At 40.2% G+C, this 18,496-nt stretch overlaps 1 protein-coding gene across 2 annotated transcripts in view; it reads left to right on the top strand.

Moving 5' to 3' along the window:
• The window catches only part of LOC122808741 (polyamine-modulated factor 1-like), a 252,245-nt gene that overhangs the window by 6,939 nt on the left and 226,810 nt on the right, over positions 1-18,496 (top strand). For both annotated transcript variants that reach the window (XM_044079747.1, XM_044079748.1), the window contains exon 2: positions 16,144-16,249. In XM_044079747.1, coding sequence (XP_043935682.1) covers positions 16,144-16,249 — 106 coding nt within the window. The remainder of the gene's footprint in view (positions 1-16,143; positions 16,250-18,496) is intronic.

Genomic DNA, 18,496 nt, shown 5'->3' with positions numbered 1-18,496 from the left:
CTTTATATCACATTACATTCTGTCCCAGATTAGAGTTTCTTGGTGGCGCTCCTATCCTGCTTCAAACGTTTTTGTACATTTATCAAGGCCAAATGACATTCTTATATCATCTGAGAAAGTTTTAACCACATGGTTTCAGCTCCTCATCTAATAAAATATACAAATTTTAGTTTCCCACAAAAAGTAGATGAGAAGTCTTGAAACAAGGTTGTTTTCTGGAAGCCAAATGGTAACTATGCCTAATCTGTTATGTAAATGTCTTCATGGGTTAAGGGCAAGGCAAAAAAGATCAGCAACAAAGAATCACCCTAGGATATCCACTTTTGTATTTTTATCTGTGGGATAGTAATTTGCCCTTTCTTATGGCTTAGCTACCAAGTGGTTTCCCAGTATTTCATGGTCGCTGTAATGTAAACGGTCAATGTAGGGTGCAACTTGTGCATCATCAGCAACAAAGAATCACCCTAGGATATCCACTTTTGAATTTTTATCTGTGGGATAGTAATTTGCCCTTTCTTATGGCTTAGCTACCAAGTGGTTTCTCAGTATTTCATGGTCGCTGTAATGTAAACGGTCAATGTAGGGTGCTACTTGTGCATCTGCAATGAATAATTGCAACAGGTAGCACATTTGCTTTTAGTGCAGAAGGCTGTGGGTTTAATTCCCACAATAGGAAGATTGATTGCTGACACAACAGTGCAGTGTAAGGGGATGCTGCATTCCTGAGTGTGCCATCCTTTGGATGAGATGTTAAACTGAAACCCCATCGGTTTGAGTTGGTGGTAGCTCAGGTGAATGTAGAAGATCTTTTGGTATTTATTGAAAAGAGTAGGCAGAAGTTCCCAATGCCCTTGCCAGATTTGCCCTAGTAGTATAAATACCACCTTGGGTCCCCCCTGAAAACGGGCTAGTAACCCAGTCAACAAAGGACAAATAAATAAAATGCTTTTTCGTAATCTATCCATGTCATACTTGGATTCTTCCCATTTTACAATTCGTATCATGGTGTTATGTAGCAACAAATCATCCTTTGCTCTATGACTTTTTTGTGTTACCCTTTTGTTCTACTGCTATAATGGAGTTTTTCTAAAATGACTGTAAACTGTCAGCATCAGTTCCAGTATATAATCTGTATATTGTTGAAAGACAAGTTATTGGTTTGTAGTTTTTTAGGGTGGTTTGCAGGGTCACTCTAGGGATATTGTTTTTCCTGTTAAGGTTAGTGTCCATTCAGGATGTGCTTGTAACTAATCCTTACGCAGGGCTAAATCTTTGTGAAAAGATGCCAGTACTTTTAGCCAAAGGTTAGGTACTGCATCCGGGCTTGGGGTTTTCCAATTAGGAGTTTTTCTTAGTTTTTTTTTTTTTTTTTTTTTTTTTTTTCATTTTCTTTGGCCCTTACTTCACCCCGTTTCATATCCTCTTACATTAAAACTCCTTACTGTTTCTTTTATTTTTTCTGTCCATTCAGCATCTTTATTAATGTATCACTGGGTGATATTAAATATTTCTCCATTTTTTTTTGGGAGGTGTTTCTGTTACTTTTGTTTAGTTTCCAAAAACTCTTTGGGTCGTCAATGAATTGCTTATTTTGTACATTTCCTTTATATTAATATGCAGATATTCTTCTTTTTTCTGCCTCTGCTATTTTTATTTGCAATAGTGTGTGATAGAGAGGAGTTGTGGTATTGTATGAGGAAGTCGGGAGTGGCAGAGAAGTATATAAGAGTGGTACAGGATATGTACGAGGGTAGTGTGACATTGGTGAGGACTGCGGTGGGAGTGACAGATACATTTAAGGTGGAGGTGGGATTACATCGAGGATCAGCTCTGAGCCCTTTCTTATTTGCACTGGTGATGGACAGGTTGACAGACGAGATCAGACAGTTTGCAGATGACATTGTGATATGTAGTGAGAGTAGGGACCAGGTTGAGGAGACCCTGGAGAGGTTGGGATATGTTTTAGAGAGGTGAGGAATGAAGGTCCGCAGGGCTAAAATGGAATATATGTGTGTAAATTAGAGGGAGGGTAGAGGAAAGGTGAGGATGCAGGGAGTAGAGTTTGTAAAGGTGGATGAGTTTAAGTACTTGGGATCAACAGTTCAGAGTAATCGTGAGTGTGGAAGAGAGTACAGGCAGGGCGGAATGGGTGGAGAAGAGTGTCAGGAGTGATTTGTGACAGACAGGTACCAGTAAGAGTGAAAGGGAAGGTCTACAAGAGGGTAGCGAGACCAGCTATGTTATATGGGTTGGAGACGGTGGCATTGACAAAAAGGCAGGAGTCAGAGCTGGATGTGGCAGAGTTAAAGAAGTTAAGATTTGCACTGGGTGTGACTAGGATGGACAGGATTAGGAATCAGTACATTAGAGGGTCAGCTCAGGCTAGACAGTTTAGAGACAAAGCAAGAGAGACGAGATTGTGTTGGTTTGGACATGTGCTGAGGAGGGATGCTGGGTATATTAAAGGATGCTAAGGATGGAGCTGCCAGGTAAGGGGAAAAGAGGAAGGCCTAAGATAAGGTTTATGGATGTAGTGAGAGAGGACATGCAGGCGGTTGGTGTGAAAGAGTATGATGCAGAGGACAGGAAGAAATGGAAACAGATTATCTGCTGTGGCGACCCATAATGGGAACAGCCAAAAGAAGATGATGATTTGCAGTATTGTATGATAGATCCCTATCTGTGTTTATATTGTGCATTGCTTTTATCTTGTCTATCTTTCTAAGTATTTTGATCTGTTCCATCTTCTGTATTCTTCTAATAAAAATACTACTTGTCTTCATTGCTTCATAGTTTTCTCTGTTTGATGCTTTCAAGGTGGCATTTTATATTCTTACATTCCTTCCTTTCCCTTGTTGCTAATTTAGCTGCATGGTAATATATCCCATTTATTTCTATTATAGCACAAGAATTTCTCTTAATAGTCCTAATTACTATGTTCATCTGTTTTACCAAGCTTCTAACATTTTGGGTCTTATCTACTTTCTGTAATTTATTTCTTTAATCAGTCTTAATATGATCCACGAACTGTTAAATCAAGTAGCTCTCCCCTTAGATCATTTTGTTTTTAGACTGAGCACCTTCTTTGCTGTCCATTTCCTGTGAGTATTATACAGAAAGTTCCAGAATGTAGTCCTGTGGCATATCCTCTTAAGATGCGCCCAGCTTCATCTACTGCTACTTCGTGTTACCTCATTGGCGCATCAGATCGTATCATTGCCTATGTCAGAGTTGCTACTGTTTTCTGAGCCTTCCCTTGCTATTCAACTTCAGCTGAACTTTTGTATTGGTCTCCTACAGAAAGCTCCAGAACATAATCATGTTAGTTCTGCAAATGTCTCCTGTTCCAGTTTCTCCTTTATGATGGAACAGTGCTCCACAGATTCTGGTATTACCTGTGTTGGATTTTCTATACTAAATCCTTTACTTTGCAAGTAATCCATAACTTCAGTTTCTATTTGTTAATCCATCTTCCTTACTAATCCTACTTCCCCCTTTATTTTTTGTGTTGTAAAAAGTGCCTTTACCTGTATTTCTCCAAATAATTTTGGTGGTGATTTTTTTTTTTTTTAAAGTTTTGCTTTCTCCTTTGCATAATTATTACACCATACCAGTTCTCGCTTTCTTTCCCATGTCCATACTTGGCTTCTCAGATGTCTCCAGCTCCACTTACTGCTCTTTAATCTGGGAGCTCATTGTTTCATCATGCTGTGGTATTGCCTCTGCTGGATTTTTCTATACTAAATCTGTCACTTTGCAGAAAATTCTTGACTTCAGTTTGTTTGCTTATATTATCTGTTGTACGTTTTCCTTTTGCTTCCTTCTTGTATTGTGAAGTCTTCTATATCCAGATTTGTTTGCTTTTTTGTATTGATTAGTTTGGCTTTTTACTTTGCATAAATATTGCATCATATGTGATCTCTTTTTTTTCTTTCCCATGTCTACATTTTTTTTATACCTTTCAAAAAGTTCTGGATTTTGAGCTTAATATTGCCACACTTTGCTCTGTCACTTCTTTTTCCAGGCAACCCAACGTGTTTTCATCTATGTAATGTTTTCATGGATATGTTGTATTAATGAATGCAAATTTTCATTTGAAGATTTTGACAGATTTTCTTGTGCAAGTATTTTCTTTCTTCTGATTTCTGCTTTGCATAATAGTTACAGTACATGATTTCTTCCTTATTCTTAAAAAGCCAGTTATCTTTATAGCACTTTTTTTGGCTTGTTAGTTTTTTGGGAACTACTACTACTACTACTTCAGTGTGTGCCATCCTCCCTCTGAGCCTGGCCTAACCCCACTGTAGAAATGTTTCCTTGACTTGGCAACAGTGAGTACACCAGCATTGGGCAGTTTTTATCCTGGGACCTGTGCACACAGCTGTCATTTTTATTTAACTTGCCTTTCTCCATGATATATGCTACTATAAAAAAATACAGTTTGTATATGAATGTCAGCTTGGTAAGATTTTGTGAAAACAGGGTCTACCATGTGAAGGTACTCACCAAGGCTTGAGGATGAATTTGGTTCCAGCAGTACTATCCTTTTCTTGTTGATCTCTCTCTGTCTCTCTTTGGAGCCCCTTCATCCCTCTGTTCACACCCCAGGATGGTTAAGCTGATGTCTGCTGTTCACTCCCATCCTGGTGACTAAATACAGATGTAAACGTGCTGCATTCCCCGGCTTGAACACGCACTATGCATCCACCTCTAGTGGAAATCAGTTATACAGCAACATGCTAGGTTGGCATTTTCAGATGCCTGTAAAACACTTCATTCTGTGCCTGCATGTAAGAGGCCATATATACATACAAATTTACTGAAGCAATGAATGAAAACAAAACAGCACACATCAAATATCAAGACCTCGCAAAGGTATTCAACACCTTCCCACATAAACTCTTCTGGCTAAATGTCAATCCCTATGTAAATGATAGCAAGCTGGCTCGCACATGGAACCCAGGAAGTTTAGGGTGGTCAGCTCTTCCTCCTCCAAAAGACCTGTTGCTAGCAGGGTATCCTAGGGTTCAGTCCTTGGGCCACTCCATGTTGGCATTTACTTCATGGAGGTCAAAGCTGTTAATAGTTTGCAACTGACCAAGATTGCAGATGGTTGCAAACTTGGTGCCATCATTAACTCATAGGACACTAAGCTCCTCCTAGAGGGCACGTGCCAAACAAATAGCTGATGAAACTGTAAACTTATACTAAATGCAAGAAGTGTATTGTATCCTTCAGCAAGCATGGCTGCCATTATAACTATCACATTGCCAATACACCCCAGAAAAGGCCACAAGTCGTATGAAAATAATTCAGTTTATTATTTGCAAATTAAAATTAAATGCAGGTTCTTCCAAGCAAAACCAAGTCTTGTGACTTAACTAATTGCCTTTCACTCAGACTGATACTGCTTGAAAGCATTTTCTGTTGTATGGCCTCTTTGAATTCCTCTGCCAGGGTCAGTTTTGAGTTTCTCCTGTGTATTCGGTCTCTTAGAGCCATTGCTCTCTATAACTCTTTGAGATGAGGCTGTTTACACAGTTTCCTTTCACAGAGGGCAAACTTTGTCTGTTTGGGCTTTTTAAGCCCTTTTTTTTATATATATTTTGTTCACTAGCTTTTAAGTAAACCTTCACACACTAACCACCAGGAGTTTTTCAGATGTTCATCATTACCGCTACTGCAGTAGCCTTTAGGCTATACAGATTACTTCCCTGCCTAGGAAGCAACTGGCCAGCTTCACAAGCTCTGGCTCCCCCCACACCTTCACTCAGACTGGAGATTGGCTGGTCCCACGGAGGGAAATTAATAATAAGAGTGAATCTTCAATACTTATCGCCTAGAGAAGTAGCTCTGGGGCTTCACAGGAGCAGCAACTGGCATATTGTTTTATTTCCTTTTTAAAATATCAAAAGTTTCCTGATGGGGACCGCTATTTTTAGATACTGGTGTCTTTTGAAATAATTGGGGAAATTTTTTAAAGGAATTCTGTACTGCTTGGGTAAACTTTTTCAGTAAAAAAAAAAAAAAAAAAATTTTACTGCGTGGAAAGGTAGGGAATCTGTGTTAGTGTAGTGTGCTTTAATGCTCAATTTGTGACCACTTTGCCTGCTATATTATTTTTTTGTCCCTGTGCTTGTTTCAACAGGGAATTGGCAGGGAATTTGTGTACTACTTGTGCTTCCTTCTTACAGGTTCATAGGTAGGTACTAGGCTGTCTGCCCGAGGGCATTTATAAGCCTAACGAGAGTGTTAGCTTTCGCCGCCCCAATGATTAACTGAGCCTCTGTCAAGAAGAGCCAATGAAGTGATCCCAGGGTGTATTTTCTGTTACCCATCCACTCGTCAAGGTTTCTCTTGAAGAGTGTTAGTGAGAGGCTCTGCCTAATGTAGTTTGGAATTTTGTTCCAAAGCATGGGGAGTCTGTGACAGGAATCTATCCCTCCAGCATGTTCTATTTATTGTTGTGGCGAGGTTTAGCTCACTAGAGCGCATGGCTCGCAGTGACTTGGATTTCTTTAGGTGGAGTATGTCCATCAATTTTGAGTTGGACATGGATTTGTAAGTCAGGCAGAGATCACCTCTGAGTAAGCGATATGCGACTGAGTACAGCTGGAGTTTTTCCAGTTGGGCTGCATAGGACATATGTTTGAGGCCAGTAATCCTCTTGGTGAGGTACTTTTGTGGTCTTTCCAGCTGTTGGAAGTGTCTTGTGAGGTACATCCCAAATGGGGCATTGTACTCTGATAGGTCTGATGAGTGACGAGTAGAGGGGCGCACTATAACCTCTTTATTTCTAGATGCGAACCCTTTAGTAATTGTATAGGCTACATAGAAGGATTTCCCAACTACTTTGGCAATCTACCTGAGTCCCCAGATCTCTTATTACCTCTTCTGTATTAAGGGGGGTTGCCACCTATGTGATAATTCATGGGTGTTTTGTTTTTCCCAAACGGGATGACTATGCATTTTTTGGCATTTAGCTTGAGACCATGACTTTGACACCAGGTATCCATTTCAGTAAGGCCCTTTTGGAGAATGTCCGTGTCAGCCAGAGAGTCAGTTATGGCTCCCAGTTTGCAGTCATTGGCGAACTTGGTTAGCCATAGTCTTCCTGTGTTTGCCTGTACTTCTGAAAAGTATATGCCGAACAGTAGGGGTCCCTGGACCGAGCATTGTGGGACACCCCTTGTGACTGGTTTAGTCGGACCTGTAGCCCGCTATTCTTACCGTGTGAATTCTGTCTGTAAGCCACTTGGCAACCCATCTCGTGACGTAAGGGTTTATGTTCAGGCTGGTAGTTTTTCTATAATTCCCAAGCGGGGAATGGTGTCAAAAGCCTTGGCGAGGTCAAGGTAGGCTGTGTGAACTACCTTCCTCTCATCTATTGTCTTGGTGACTATCTCGAAGAAGTCAGCCAGGTTTAGTAGGCATGATCTGCCCTTAACAAAGCCGAACTGAGTCAGGTCAAGTGTTTGGAGGTTCCCAATGTCTTTGTTAATAAGTTCCATGATGATGCGCTCCATAGCCTTGCAGACCAGGCTAGTCAGGCTTATGGAGCAGTAGTTACCAGGGTCAGTTGTGGCCCCTCCTTTGTGGAGTGGAATAACCGTTGCTGTGCGCCATTCTATGGGCACATAGCCTGCGGAAAGGCTGAGGTTGAACAGTGTGTTTAGGTCGGGGGTTAGTTCGTGCAAGACTCAGCCTGAGACACCATCTGACCTCATTGACGCTGTGCTTTTGAAAGAGTTGTTTTCACTTGTGCGTCTGTGATTTCTGGGACACTACACTTTTCCGGTGTTGTTGTGGGCCCTTTTGGGGGTGAGAAGGGGGGGTGAAGTTTGCACCGAATCTATCTGCCTGGATGTTGTCAATGTCAGTGGGTTCAGTATATTTTGTGCTATTTTGCACTAGCTGAGCATATCTGCAAGTTGCCACTTAGATTCTTGACGTAGCTAAAGAAGGATTTGTGGTTATTGTGAAGGAACTGGAAAAAGTGTTGAATGTAAATGAGTTGCTTGTTAACCCTCAGTGGCAACTTGCCTGCCAACTGACTCACTCCAGCAATGCTTAGTACTTTTGGCTCCTCTTCCTCATCAAAAGCATAGACACTTAACTCCAGTTTTGCTCGTTCCTTTCCTGCTGTACCTAGAAAGAAAAAAAATCACTTACCAAAAATTCCTTGCTGCTGTTACACAGTCTCTCGGCTGCTAATGAGTGAATTTGCAGTGGCCGTTAGTTGTTCTTCAAACCAGTCACTCACATTTCTGGTCTCTCTTGTTGTTGTTCCTTTGGTCATCACAAACCAGAGGTCAGCCTCATTCTCTTTGTCAGTTTGCCCGTCCCCATATCATACACTGGAACAATCTTCCCTAGGTCTGGAAGACACTCTGGGAGATCCTTCTCTGGGTAACCAGGGCAAGAGACCATTTTAACAGACAGAAGTCCCTCCTTTGAGTTGGTCTTCTTCCATAGGGGCTCCTGTCAAGAAAAAACAAAAGAGTAACCGTTATTTACCTGAAGAAACCATTACAGGTAAGAAAGATGAATTTCCTACCTTCGCAAGGCAGGCATTAGAGAGAGTGAATTCTGGCACACAGAAGCTATTACAGGTGGGCATCCTTTGTAAAGTAATTACTGAGGAAAGGGTCTAATGATTCTGATTTTGACAAAGATAGGGATTCTTCTACAGATTCAGACTAGTTAAGCAGTGTTCCATAATAACTGACAAAGCAGAGTTGTCCTCTTATCTAAACCTGCAATATACAGCTGCAGCATCACTTCTAACAGAAGGGTCTATGTAAATTATTCGAACGCTTAATGTCGAACGTTATATGGTTGAGACCATATGTTCGACATTTCAAGTGTTTAAAAGTTGACTTTACCGGTGGCGTATGGTGCAGAATAGGAGAATTTCCCTTTTCTGGCGTATGGTGCAGAATAGGAGAATTTCCCTTTTCTGCACTGAAGTGCGGTCTTGGAGTTGGTATATTTAAGTAGATGGGCTGTGGGGGTGCATGGGGGGGTTTGCCCCCCTATTCGCACTGTTAGTGTATGCTTTTCTTTTCTTTTTTTTTTATTAGATATTCGAACTTCCAAATATCGACCATATGGTATTCGACATTTTGGAAGTTCGAATATTTGACATAGACCCTAACAGAAGGCAAAATAAGTTTTTTGACTTGGCTTGCTTAGAAGCAATGATTAAAATAAGGAAATAATTTTTGATAGTTGTGTTTTGGCACTCTGTATATGTTAACAAATCGATGTGGTAATTCAAGCCTCTTAATTTTTGGAAGGTTACTGAGGTACGACATAGGCTATAAAGTACAGAATTATGCTGGAATAATTCCTCTGGTGCCGGGAATTCCGTAGTCCAAGCTATTAAAGGAGTTTAACCTTTTTTCAGGTCTGATGTAGTTAAGAATCTTACGTTTCTCAACCATTCTTTTTGCTCATCAACTGCAGGCATAGGATAACTGTCAAGTTGCAAGACTTTTTAGCTTCTTGAAATTATTGCATAACCTGATTATCCTATTAAGTTTTGGGGAATATCACTGTAGGGTTGTTCACCTTGCTTTTGGCCTCATTTCTCTATTCAAAGCATTTTTCTTTATTACTTTTATCCTCTCTTTTTGTGACTGTTATTAGAAGGATTTTAAGTGAACCTTCTCTCTGTCTCCCTTGAGCTGATGTCAGTATGGCATTGAATCAAATTTGTTCTAACAGGCGGTTATGAAAATAACCCCCTTGTTCAGTTACAGAATGTTTTATTTCTTGTTTCTGTGGCTTGGTTTAGTATTTAATATACATGAACAGCAGGAATAAAGGTCAGCTTTACCAGATTCTCCACAGCAAAACAAAGTTTGTACAGCCTTCCATGCTTTCAGAATGCTTGTATGGTACATCTGTCCTGTTATCTCTTACCTTTCAAGCTCAGTAGTTGACTTAATTTCTTTTTTTTCTACTGTTTTAAATGGCCCTTGCTGTTTATCCATTAACTTGTTTTCTGCTAAAAGAGGCCAAAACGAACACTTGGAAAGACAAGGGACTTTAAAGATGGACACCATTTCTAATAAATTTCCTGCATTTTGCATTTCTTGATGTGTAGCATGCACACTTTCTTTATATTCCTGTATTGTAGGCATCCCCACTTTTAGTCATAGCTAGTTCATTAAGTGGTGCATTTAAATGGAGTTTTCTCTTCTTCCAGAGTTTACTCTGGCAATATCCAATTTATTCACAAGTGTGCCTACCCTATAATCTCAACTAAACCCAGACAAGGCATGTAGCACTTCTGTAATGGCATGTGGGAGCTATAGTATTAACTGGTCTCATGTTTTCTCTGTTATCTGTCTTAGCATGGACTTTAGTGTTCTGTTAAAATTTTCCATCAGCCCATCCATCTGGGGATGGTGCACTGAGGTTTTTAGTTGCTTGACCTTCTAGCACTAGCATAACTTTTTTTTTTGGTCATAAAGAAGTGCCCTGATTTAGTGAGTATTTGGTATCCCTACATTGGAAAATGGTAACACTAGTTCTTTTGCTATAGTTAGCATTTGCTTTATATAGGGGAGTAGCTTCAGCGTATGTAGTTGGACTTTCCCCACATAACCAAAATGTATAGAAATCCATTGATAAGAGTTTACCCGGGTCTATATTACGTCAAACTCACAGGAGTTCGAACGTTGCAATATTGAACCGTAAAGTTCGAAATCCAATTATGATGAAAACGCAGAACAGCAATTTTTTTTCCCAGGGGGGGGGGGATCGCTGTTCCGTGACAAAAGAAAATTTGCACTTTAAACTGTGCCCCCCCACACACACACACACACACACACACACACTACTTAAATATTCCAACTCCGAGATCGCACCACAGTGGAGGAAATAGCAAAGCCCCGAAAAAGTCCCACAATTTTTTTCCCTGGGAAAAAAATCAGTGTGCCGTGGCTTCGCTATTTTCGTATTTTGAACGTTTGGGTTCGATATTACAATGTTCAAACTCCTGTGAGTTTGACCTTGTAATATAGACCCAGTTTACCCTTGGTTCAACAGTCTTCATATCAGTATGTCTGAATAGCATCTCTATGGTAGACATTGGAATCAAAGGACTTTAAAGTCTGAGTGAGGGGCTGCCTTCTGGCAGTCAGGGCACTCGGCACAGAACTCAATTTTTCATTATTCCAGGCCAGTGAAACCTTAAGATCTGTGCTTTAGTTCTCTCCATTCTTAGATGACCACCTAGCACATGGCCATGTGCTGATCTCATTACTTGCTTTCTTAAAGGGTTGGACACCTGTAGCTGACAAATTGTATAACAAGTCACTTTGTAGCTCAAAGTATGGGTAAGAAATAGAACATCTTGTTCAGCTTTGACCCCTACAACTATAGATACATTTTCTCCTGCTGTTCTTAAAGTATCATCTTCTTTCCACAGTGCCCATTTCATATTTAGCTGACTTACTAAAGGTCATCTTCAAGGTCACCCTGTCATGAGTTGTAAGACACAGTCTGCTGCCTACCAACACAGGCACTGGGATGTTAGTCCTGGCTAATACAACTCCTATCTGTATTCCTTGGTATCACTTGCCTTCTCTGCTTTATCTAATTGTTCTTGTCCACTTTCTTCATGAACCCTCTTCCTTTTGTTTACAATTATTGTAGTTTGGCTCAATAGAAATGTTAGGATTCTGTTAAATTTTGTCCCTTGTTATATACTTTGCCTAATCTATGTTGCTCTCCCTCTGTCTCGCTTTCTCATCTCTTGGTTACTGTCTTTTGGTTACTGTCTTTCTGCAAAGGGTTTATGTTCTATTTTATACCTTTTTCTTTACTCAGTCTCCCCTTTGAGTTTTCTATCTTACAGAGAGAAATGTTTTTAGAATTTTGGTCCTATACGGTTTCTTCCTCTGACTACCCTGGTATGAAACATTGCATCTCCCTCTCCCATCGCATATCTGCCACTTATGATTCTTGGTTCCTGTGGCTTTCTATTTCAGCTTGAGGAAAGGTTTAGAATTCCGCTCGAGTTTTGAAATTTACATGGTTCCTAATTGTATTTCCTTCAAGTACACCCATTCAGCACTTTGTCTAGCTAGCCACTTAGTCTCTGCTCTGCTTTGCATCGCTTCCTGACTGGAGTATTTGTATGCAAGTCCCTTCTTTGTACTGGTTCTGTTCTTGTAGGCTGCTCTGTTAGACCGCTTTCTTTAACTAGTGTAAGTTCTCCCTCTCTTTGTATCCTTAGCCAGGTTTTGTAATATTAGGACTTTAAAATTATGCCTTGGTCTTTTTTTGTGGAGTCATATTATTCTGTCAGATGTCTGGTGGTTGTACCTCCATTTTTTCTGAATTAAGCAAAAGAACATCTATAGGCTTATGCACCAGAATCTTTTTTTTTATTTTGTATTTCTTTACTGCATAGTAAATTGTAAATGCACTTTTACAGGTATAGCCAAGGTGAAATATTTCACAACAAAAATACAGTATACAGACAGTGGTAGAGTGTAATAACAGTAGTAGAACATTATAAAAATATTCGAGTTCCATCAATGAGGAAATGCCAGGTGAAACCTATATCGCTGTTGGGAAATTATGCAACGAAGATAAAGTTTACAAACTGATCTGGTGAATCATGAAGATCCTCATTCCAGGCTTCTACTAATGGCACTGATCTGTCTAAGCCTGCAAGCGTCAACTTTCCTTCACCCTTCCATGTCTATTTCTTATTAGGTCTGTCTTTCTCCTCATCTTCTTGTGGTATTTGAGCTTGTCAGCAAAATTGTTAAAAGTACGGCCGGTGTATGCAAGACCTTGTGGTGCCATATTTGTAGTTGGAGTATCTAGAGCGAAGTAGGCTTCACTAACTCAGCAGTGACCCACCAGACTGGCTACAGCCATCACTGCCCCACGTCTTGTCTTGCTTTCCCTTTCAAATACTGACAGGCCTGCAGGGGACATTGTCCAGGCTCAGAGCAGGTAATCTGATGCTGTCTCTTCAGCTACATTCATTCCGAAGTGCAGGGACTTTCTTGTTCTGAGGTTTCACCACAATAATCCTCAGCATTGTCAGTGTTGTTGCTGCTGGTATAGTTCTTGTAGCTGATGTCAGTCACCATGCACCCTCTCACTGATCTGTACGATGTTGTTGGAACCTTGCCAACTTTCAATAGTGCATTATCCCGCACTTATCTTGGGGATGTCATCCATGCCACAAACTTCTGCAGCTTTGACATCGGCCCTACAGATGGCAATACTACCCATGCTAATGTTGGTGTTAATGCTTGTCAACCTTTTCAGCATTTTCTTCAGTGCCTATTTACTCTGTGTCAGAGTTGCTGTTGATCTCTAGGATTCCAGTTTGGTTACTAATGTTGGGGGACAAGGTCACGTACCCATTCATTGATACTTTTTGGTACCTCCCTTAGTGCTGTCTAAGTTCCTGGTACTGAAGCTTGCATCAGATGTGTTTACCCCAATATATGGGGCCTTCTGGCCTGTCCATGCATCAGCAACAGAGCAATCTGTTGGGCCTTGAGAAGCTTATCCCTGACAGACCTCCAGTGAAAAGACCCTTTTCCTCCTCACCGCTCAACTCTATTTCAGAGGAATGTTACTATTTTCAGGCCTGATTTAACATGTCCCTATTTTTTAGGCTTGTTTTACCTCTTCGCACAATTTTCTGAATCTTCTTATCACATGTGATTTTTGAAACCATTTAGTATGCAGAAAACCATACTAGTGGCTACAGCAATTTAAAATAAGAGGACACATTTTTCTGAAGAAAAAATAAATTACTTTATGTGGTAGGATTTTTCAGTGCAGTTTATTAAGTTTGCAGATTTTACACTGCCTCTTTGATAGTATGCTTATATTTTTCCATCATTTTGTTGCACTCTTGTTTTTTAAACACGTTTCCTAGTAGTATCCCACATTACTACAGGAAGTGGAAAAAGCTGTGTGCAATTTGGTATTCGCATTTTATACTTTTAGCTGGATATTCCTATTTTTCAAGGGTCTTTGTTCCTATTTTCAGTATGTGTAGCTTTAGATTTATGCCTCTGAGTGCCCTCCCACCCACCAGTGAGTTCCATAATTGTGTATGCAAAATCTGAGTACCTTGAGTTCCTTGAGAAATCTGCTGCCCTCCCACCCACCAGTGAGTTCCATAATTGTGTATGCAAAATCTGAGTACCTTGAGTTCCTTGAGAAATCTGCTGTAGAGGATGTGGGATGAGGGGGATTCTCCAGCCTGTTCCCCCAGGTGAATTCTTGCTGCTCCATCAGTAGAGATTGTGACCTTGTCCAGTGAGTCTTTGCTCAAGTTGTTAATTTCCTGAGGATCAAAGTTTTGTGCAAAGTTGCATTTTTCAGCCATTTCAAGTTCTGATATTTATTGGGTTTGCATTAGCACAGTCTGCCATGTACTTGCATCAGATGTGTTTACCTCAACATATGGAGTTCTGCAACCCTTCAGTCTACTGTGTCTAAATTTGTTGTGTCCAGCTGTGTTTCAGTGGAGGTACGTCTTAAAACATTATGGTTTGACAGCTGCCATAGTATTGTGCCTTATGCAAGGCTCTACATGATGGGCTCGCAGTGGTAGTTCAGGTGCAGTAATACAGAAACTGTTGTGCTGGAAGCTGCAGCAGTCAGACAGTGGGATATTCGGTCTCAACATTTTCTCATCTCCTATCATATTCCAATTCCCCTTGCAAGCACAGCTGTCTATTGATGACCCCACAAATGGTCTCTTTCCCCTAGCAGTTCAGTTGCTTGGAAACTCTTCCGTCTGTAGGGCAAACCAGTGTCCTGTGTAGATCTGTGCCCACTGCAAAGAGTGCAAGAGCTACTACTGTGTTACCTTCATCCTGTGAGATGTCAGCCCAAATATGTTCTGGTCCACAAATGCCCCCTTGGACTCCACAAACTTTTATCCATTTCCTCTGGTGATAGGTTCCTTCCAAAAAATCACTGGCAGCTTTGATTTATGTTGACGAATGACATGGGAAAGGGTAACTTTTGGTTTCCTTCAGGAACTTTAGACCAGGGCAAAGAGTAATAGACTGGCATTATCTAATGGGTGTGTAAAAGTTTTGTCATGATAAACACGGAAGGCCACTTCACTTTGTACTGACTTCAACCACCTTTTTCTGTAATGCCTTTTTGATGATATCTCTGCAGCATATACATGGTCCTTTGTTAATACTTTCACAAGATGCTGTAAGCTGAATATTATTGCTAGGATTAGGTCTGGCACAGAGGTTTAAGACTATGGCTGATGTATGTATGTATGTATATATATATATATGTATATATATATATATATATATATATATATGTATATATATATGTGTATATATATATGTGTATATATATATATATATATATATATATATGTGTATATATATATATATATATATATATATATATATATATGTGTGTATATATATATATATATATATATATATATATATATATATATATATATATATATATATATATATATATATGCTGCAGCAGTTCTGTGTTTGATTCCATTTGTCTGACCCAGTTACCTAACTAGAAAGTGCTCCTGGACTGAGCCTGAAGTAAGTCCTTTTAGATCAGTACTTTAACACAGTTAAATGTAGTTCCCCTTTTGTTGCCACTACAATTTGGAGGTGATTTTCCCATAGAGATATGTACTCAGGAAAATTGCTTGTTGCTTGGCACTCTCTCCTGTTATTACTGAAGAGGGGCCTGTTTTTGTCATATAGAAAGTCTTATACTTGCTGTAAGGAAAAGGTCCACCTTGTATAATTCGTCATGCCCCTCATTCTGGGCTGCTAGTCTGGAGTTCCCTTTCCTTCTTTTATCGTGCTTATTTGTTTTTGATGTTGTTTTATTTAGTTTATTATGATGTTTGTGCAAGTCACCTAACAACTAGACATCGCTCCTTGGTTGCCTTGAGAAGAGATTGAGTGTCCAGTTGGCTTATCCTATTAACACATTTTTTTTCCTTGTTGGACATTTTTTCAGATTTCTTAGTGCTAGAGAAATGGACCTCTTTGGTTAAAACCAGACTAGATTTCATTTCATTTCAGAAATGCATGTTAAATGCTTTGGCCTAATGATGTTGTTTTTTTATTCATTTTGTAGCTTTCAGAGGTTCGCTCACTGTTATCAGTCTTTCTACAATCTACAGCCTGAAGTGACTGCATCTGTTCATGAGAAGTTTTTGTCTCTATTGCAGACTTCCATTCAGGTGAGACGTGTATCTTTACATTTATTTATGTATGTATTTTCTTGTTTGCTTTTGTCTTTTGTGCATTGGATTTTTAGCTCAGATCTATGCTTTATAAGGAATATTAAGCCCATTTGTCTGCAGGAAATTAGCTGTAGAATAGTTTTGCTGCTTGTAGCAGTGCACACAGTGCAGAAAATCCATGCAGCCTCTTTTGTTACATTTAAGGGTTTGTTTAGAGATTACCAAATAATGAAATATGTCATATACCTGAAAGCTGCTGCCATCTGTAACTGTCTTTAAAGCAGATTCACAGGTAGTATCCAGGGTAGGGGAAATTGAGAGGGAAGGAAAAGGGCTGACAAAGTGCAGTCACCTGAATCTGTTGGGGCAGGTTCAGCTATATGTGGAGTTCTGTAAGCATTTTGTTTGCAGTTCTGTAAGCATTTTGTCTGCCGCTACTGTTATGTCTGCTCTTCCCTTGACCCGTCTTCTACTTTTCCATAGCACTTATAAACTATGTAATGGTCTACTTGTAAGAAACTCTGCCAAGGAAAGGGCTTGTGGTCCACTAAGTGTACCCTCCCTGCTTCCATGACATGAGCAGTCACACTTTTTAACCAGTCTTGAGATTGGCAGAAGCCCCATACATAAGCAGTTGAATTTCGGTACATCAGCTAGTCCCGCTGACCTTCTGCACTGATTTTTAGAAGCAGGTGGTAGTTTTGGTTTTGCTAATTACATAGTACATGCCATTTTCTTTCTTAAGGTCTTGATTGTCAGCTGCTACTGCTGAATATGCTTTGTAGTGCAGTATTTGTTACACGTATATGTTGGGGAAGATTATTGTGTCAGTCTTTAGCATCCCATTCTGAAAGTGAAATAACCTTGCATTCTGGCCACAATGCCAGTAGATATTTATATTGTAATTCACATGTGCCTTTTTATGTGGTGGGTTATGGTCCAGTACTCGGGCAGTTTAAGTTATAAATAAAAGAATAAAATGTCTGTCAACCTAAATAAAATCATTTTATTTTAATAAGTATCACCACAGTAAGTGCTTTTTCATGTCTGTCTCTCTCGGACTTCTTCAGACTGTTCTTAATGTTCAGTCTCTCTTTTAATGAGAAGCTGTGGTTGATCTAGTGAACTTCGTGAGAGTGCTGTTAAGTTATCTAGACTGTTTAATGTGAAGTAATTTTTTTCCCTGTGTGGTATGAGATACCTTCTTCCATAAGTGGGACATATGATAAAAGAGATACAACAGAAGTGTTCAAGCTGTTAATGCCAAACTGTATTCTAATTAATGTTCACTGAAATGCGACTGTCACAAGGTGACATATGGATGTTCTTCGTGTTTCACTGTTGCAGTCATTACACTTGGGTTATCCAGCTGGCAGGCTACCCTCAGTCAGCCTGAATTCCAAAGTCTAGGTCTGGCGTTGGTTGCTGTCGCCTCTTCCCTGACAGTGCGCCAGGGGTATAAAAGATACAGCCGACGCCATTTTATTCCGTCTTTCTTGCTGCGCGGTGCCCGAAGCATAAGCAGTTTGCAAGTGCTGGTCGGCCGACTCCTGAGATTTTCGTGTTCAAATTTCAGATCCGAAGTCTTCATTAAAAGCGAAGTACTCCGTTGGGGAAACTTTTTTCTTGCTCCAGACCGATGTCAGAAAAAGTTAATAATTGTATTTCTTGTGGGAAGCAAATACCTCCTAAGTAATTTCATTCTTACTGTATTCCTTGCCTAGGCCCTGACCACGACGTTGCTAGTTGTCTGTTTTGTGCTAGATTTAACCGACGCACTATTAAGCATCGGTACGATTTTGCATTACACTATTTTGGCAGAAGATTTAATTATACAATGTCGTCGGATAACCATCTGACTACTGGAATTCACAAGAAACGCAAAGAAAAAGGAAAGGACAGGCATCCGAGGTCCAAAACCGACGATGAGGCTTCTTCTAAGCCAGTCGCTGGTTCTCAGTGAGGCGCCTTCGCAGCCCCTGACGCCCGTTACTTTAGACCCGCAGGCCGCTACAGACTCCCACATGGAGTCGCCTAGGCCGCTGGAGGCTCAAGGTATTGGACCTTCGGAGACTATTCCCTCAGATGGGTCCGAAGCCGCTGAGCAGGCGTCAGTTTCTGAGGGTGTTTTCAGACCAACTCAATTATACATTAAAACGACTTCAGCTTCAAAGGCAAAGACTAAAGCACCCTTAAAGACAAAGAAACAAGTACAACAGTCTCATGGACAGGCCTCCATGCCCA

This window comes from Protopterus annectens, chromosome 8.part0 (assembly GCF_019279795.1).
Source record: "Protopterus annectens isolate FY-2018-M chromosome 8.part0, PAN1.0, whole genome shotgun sequence".
NCBI lineage: Eukaryota > Metazoa > Chordata > Ceratodontiformes > Protopteridae > Protopterus > Protopterus annectens.
The sequence above is the reverse complement of the archived record's forward strand: the minus strand, read 5'-3'. Positions and strand labels throughout refer to the sequence as shown.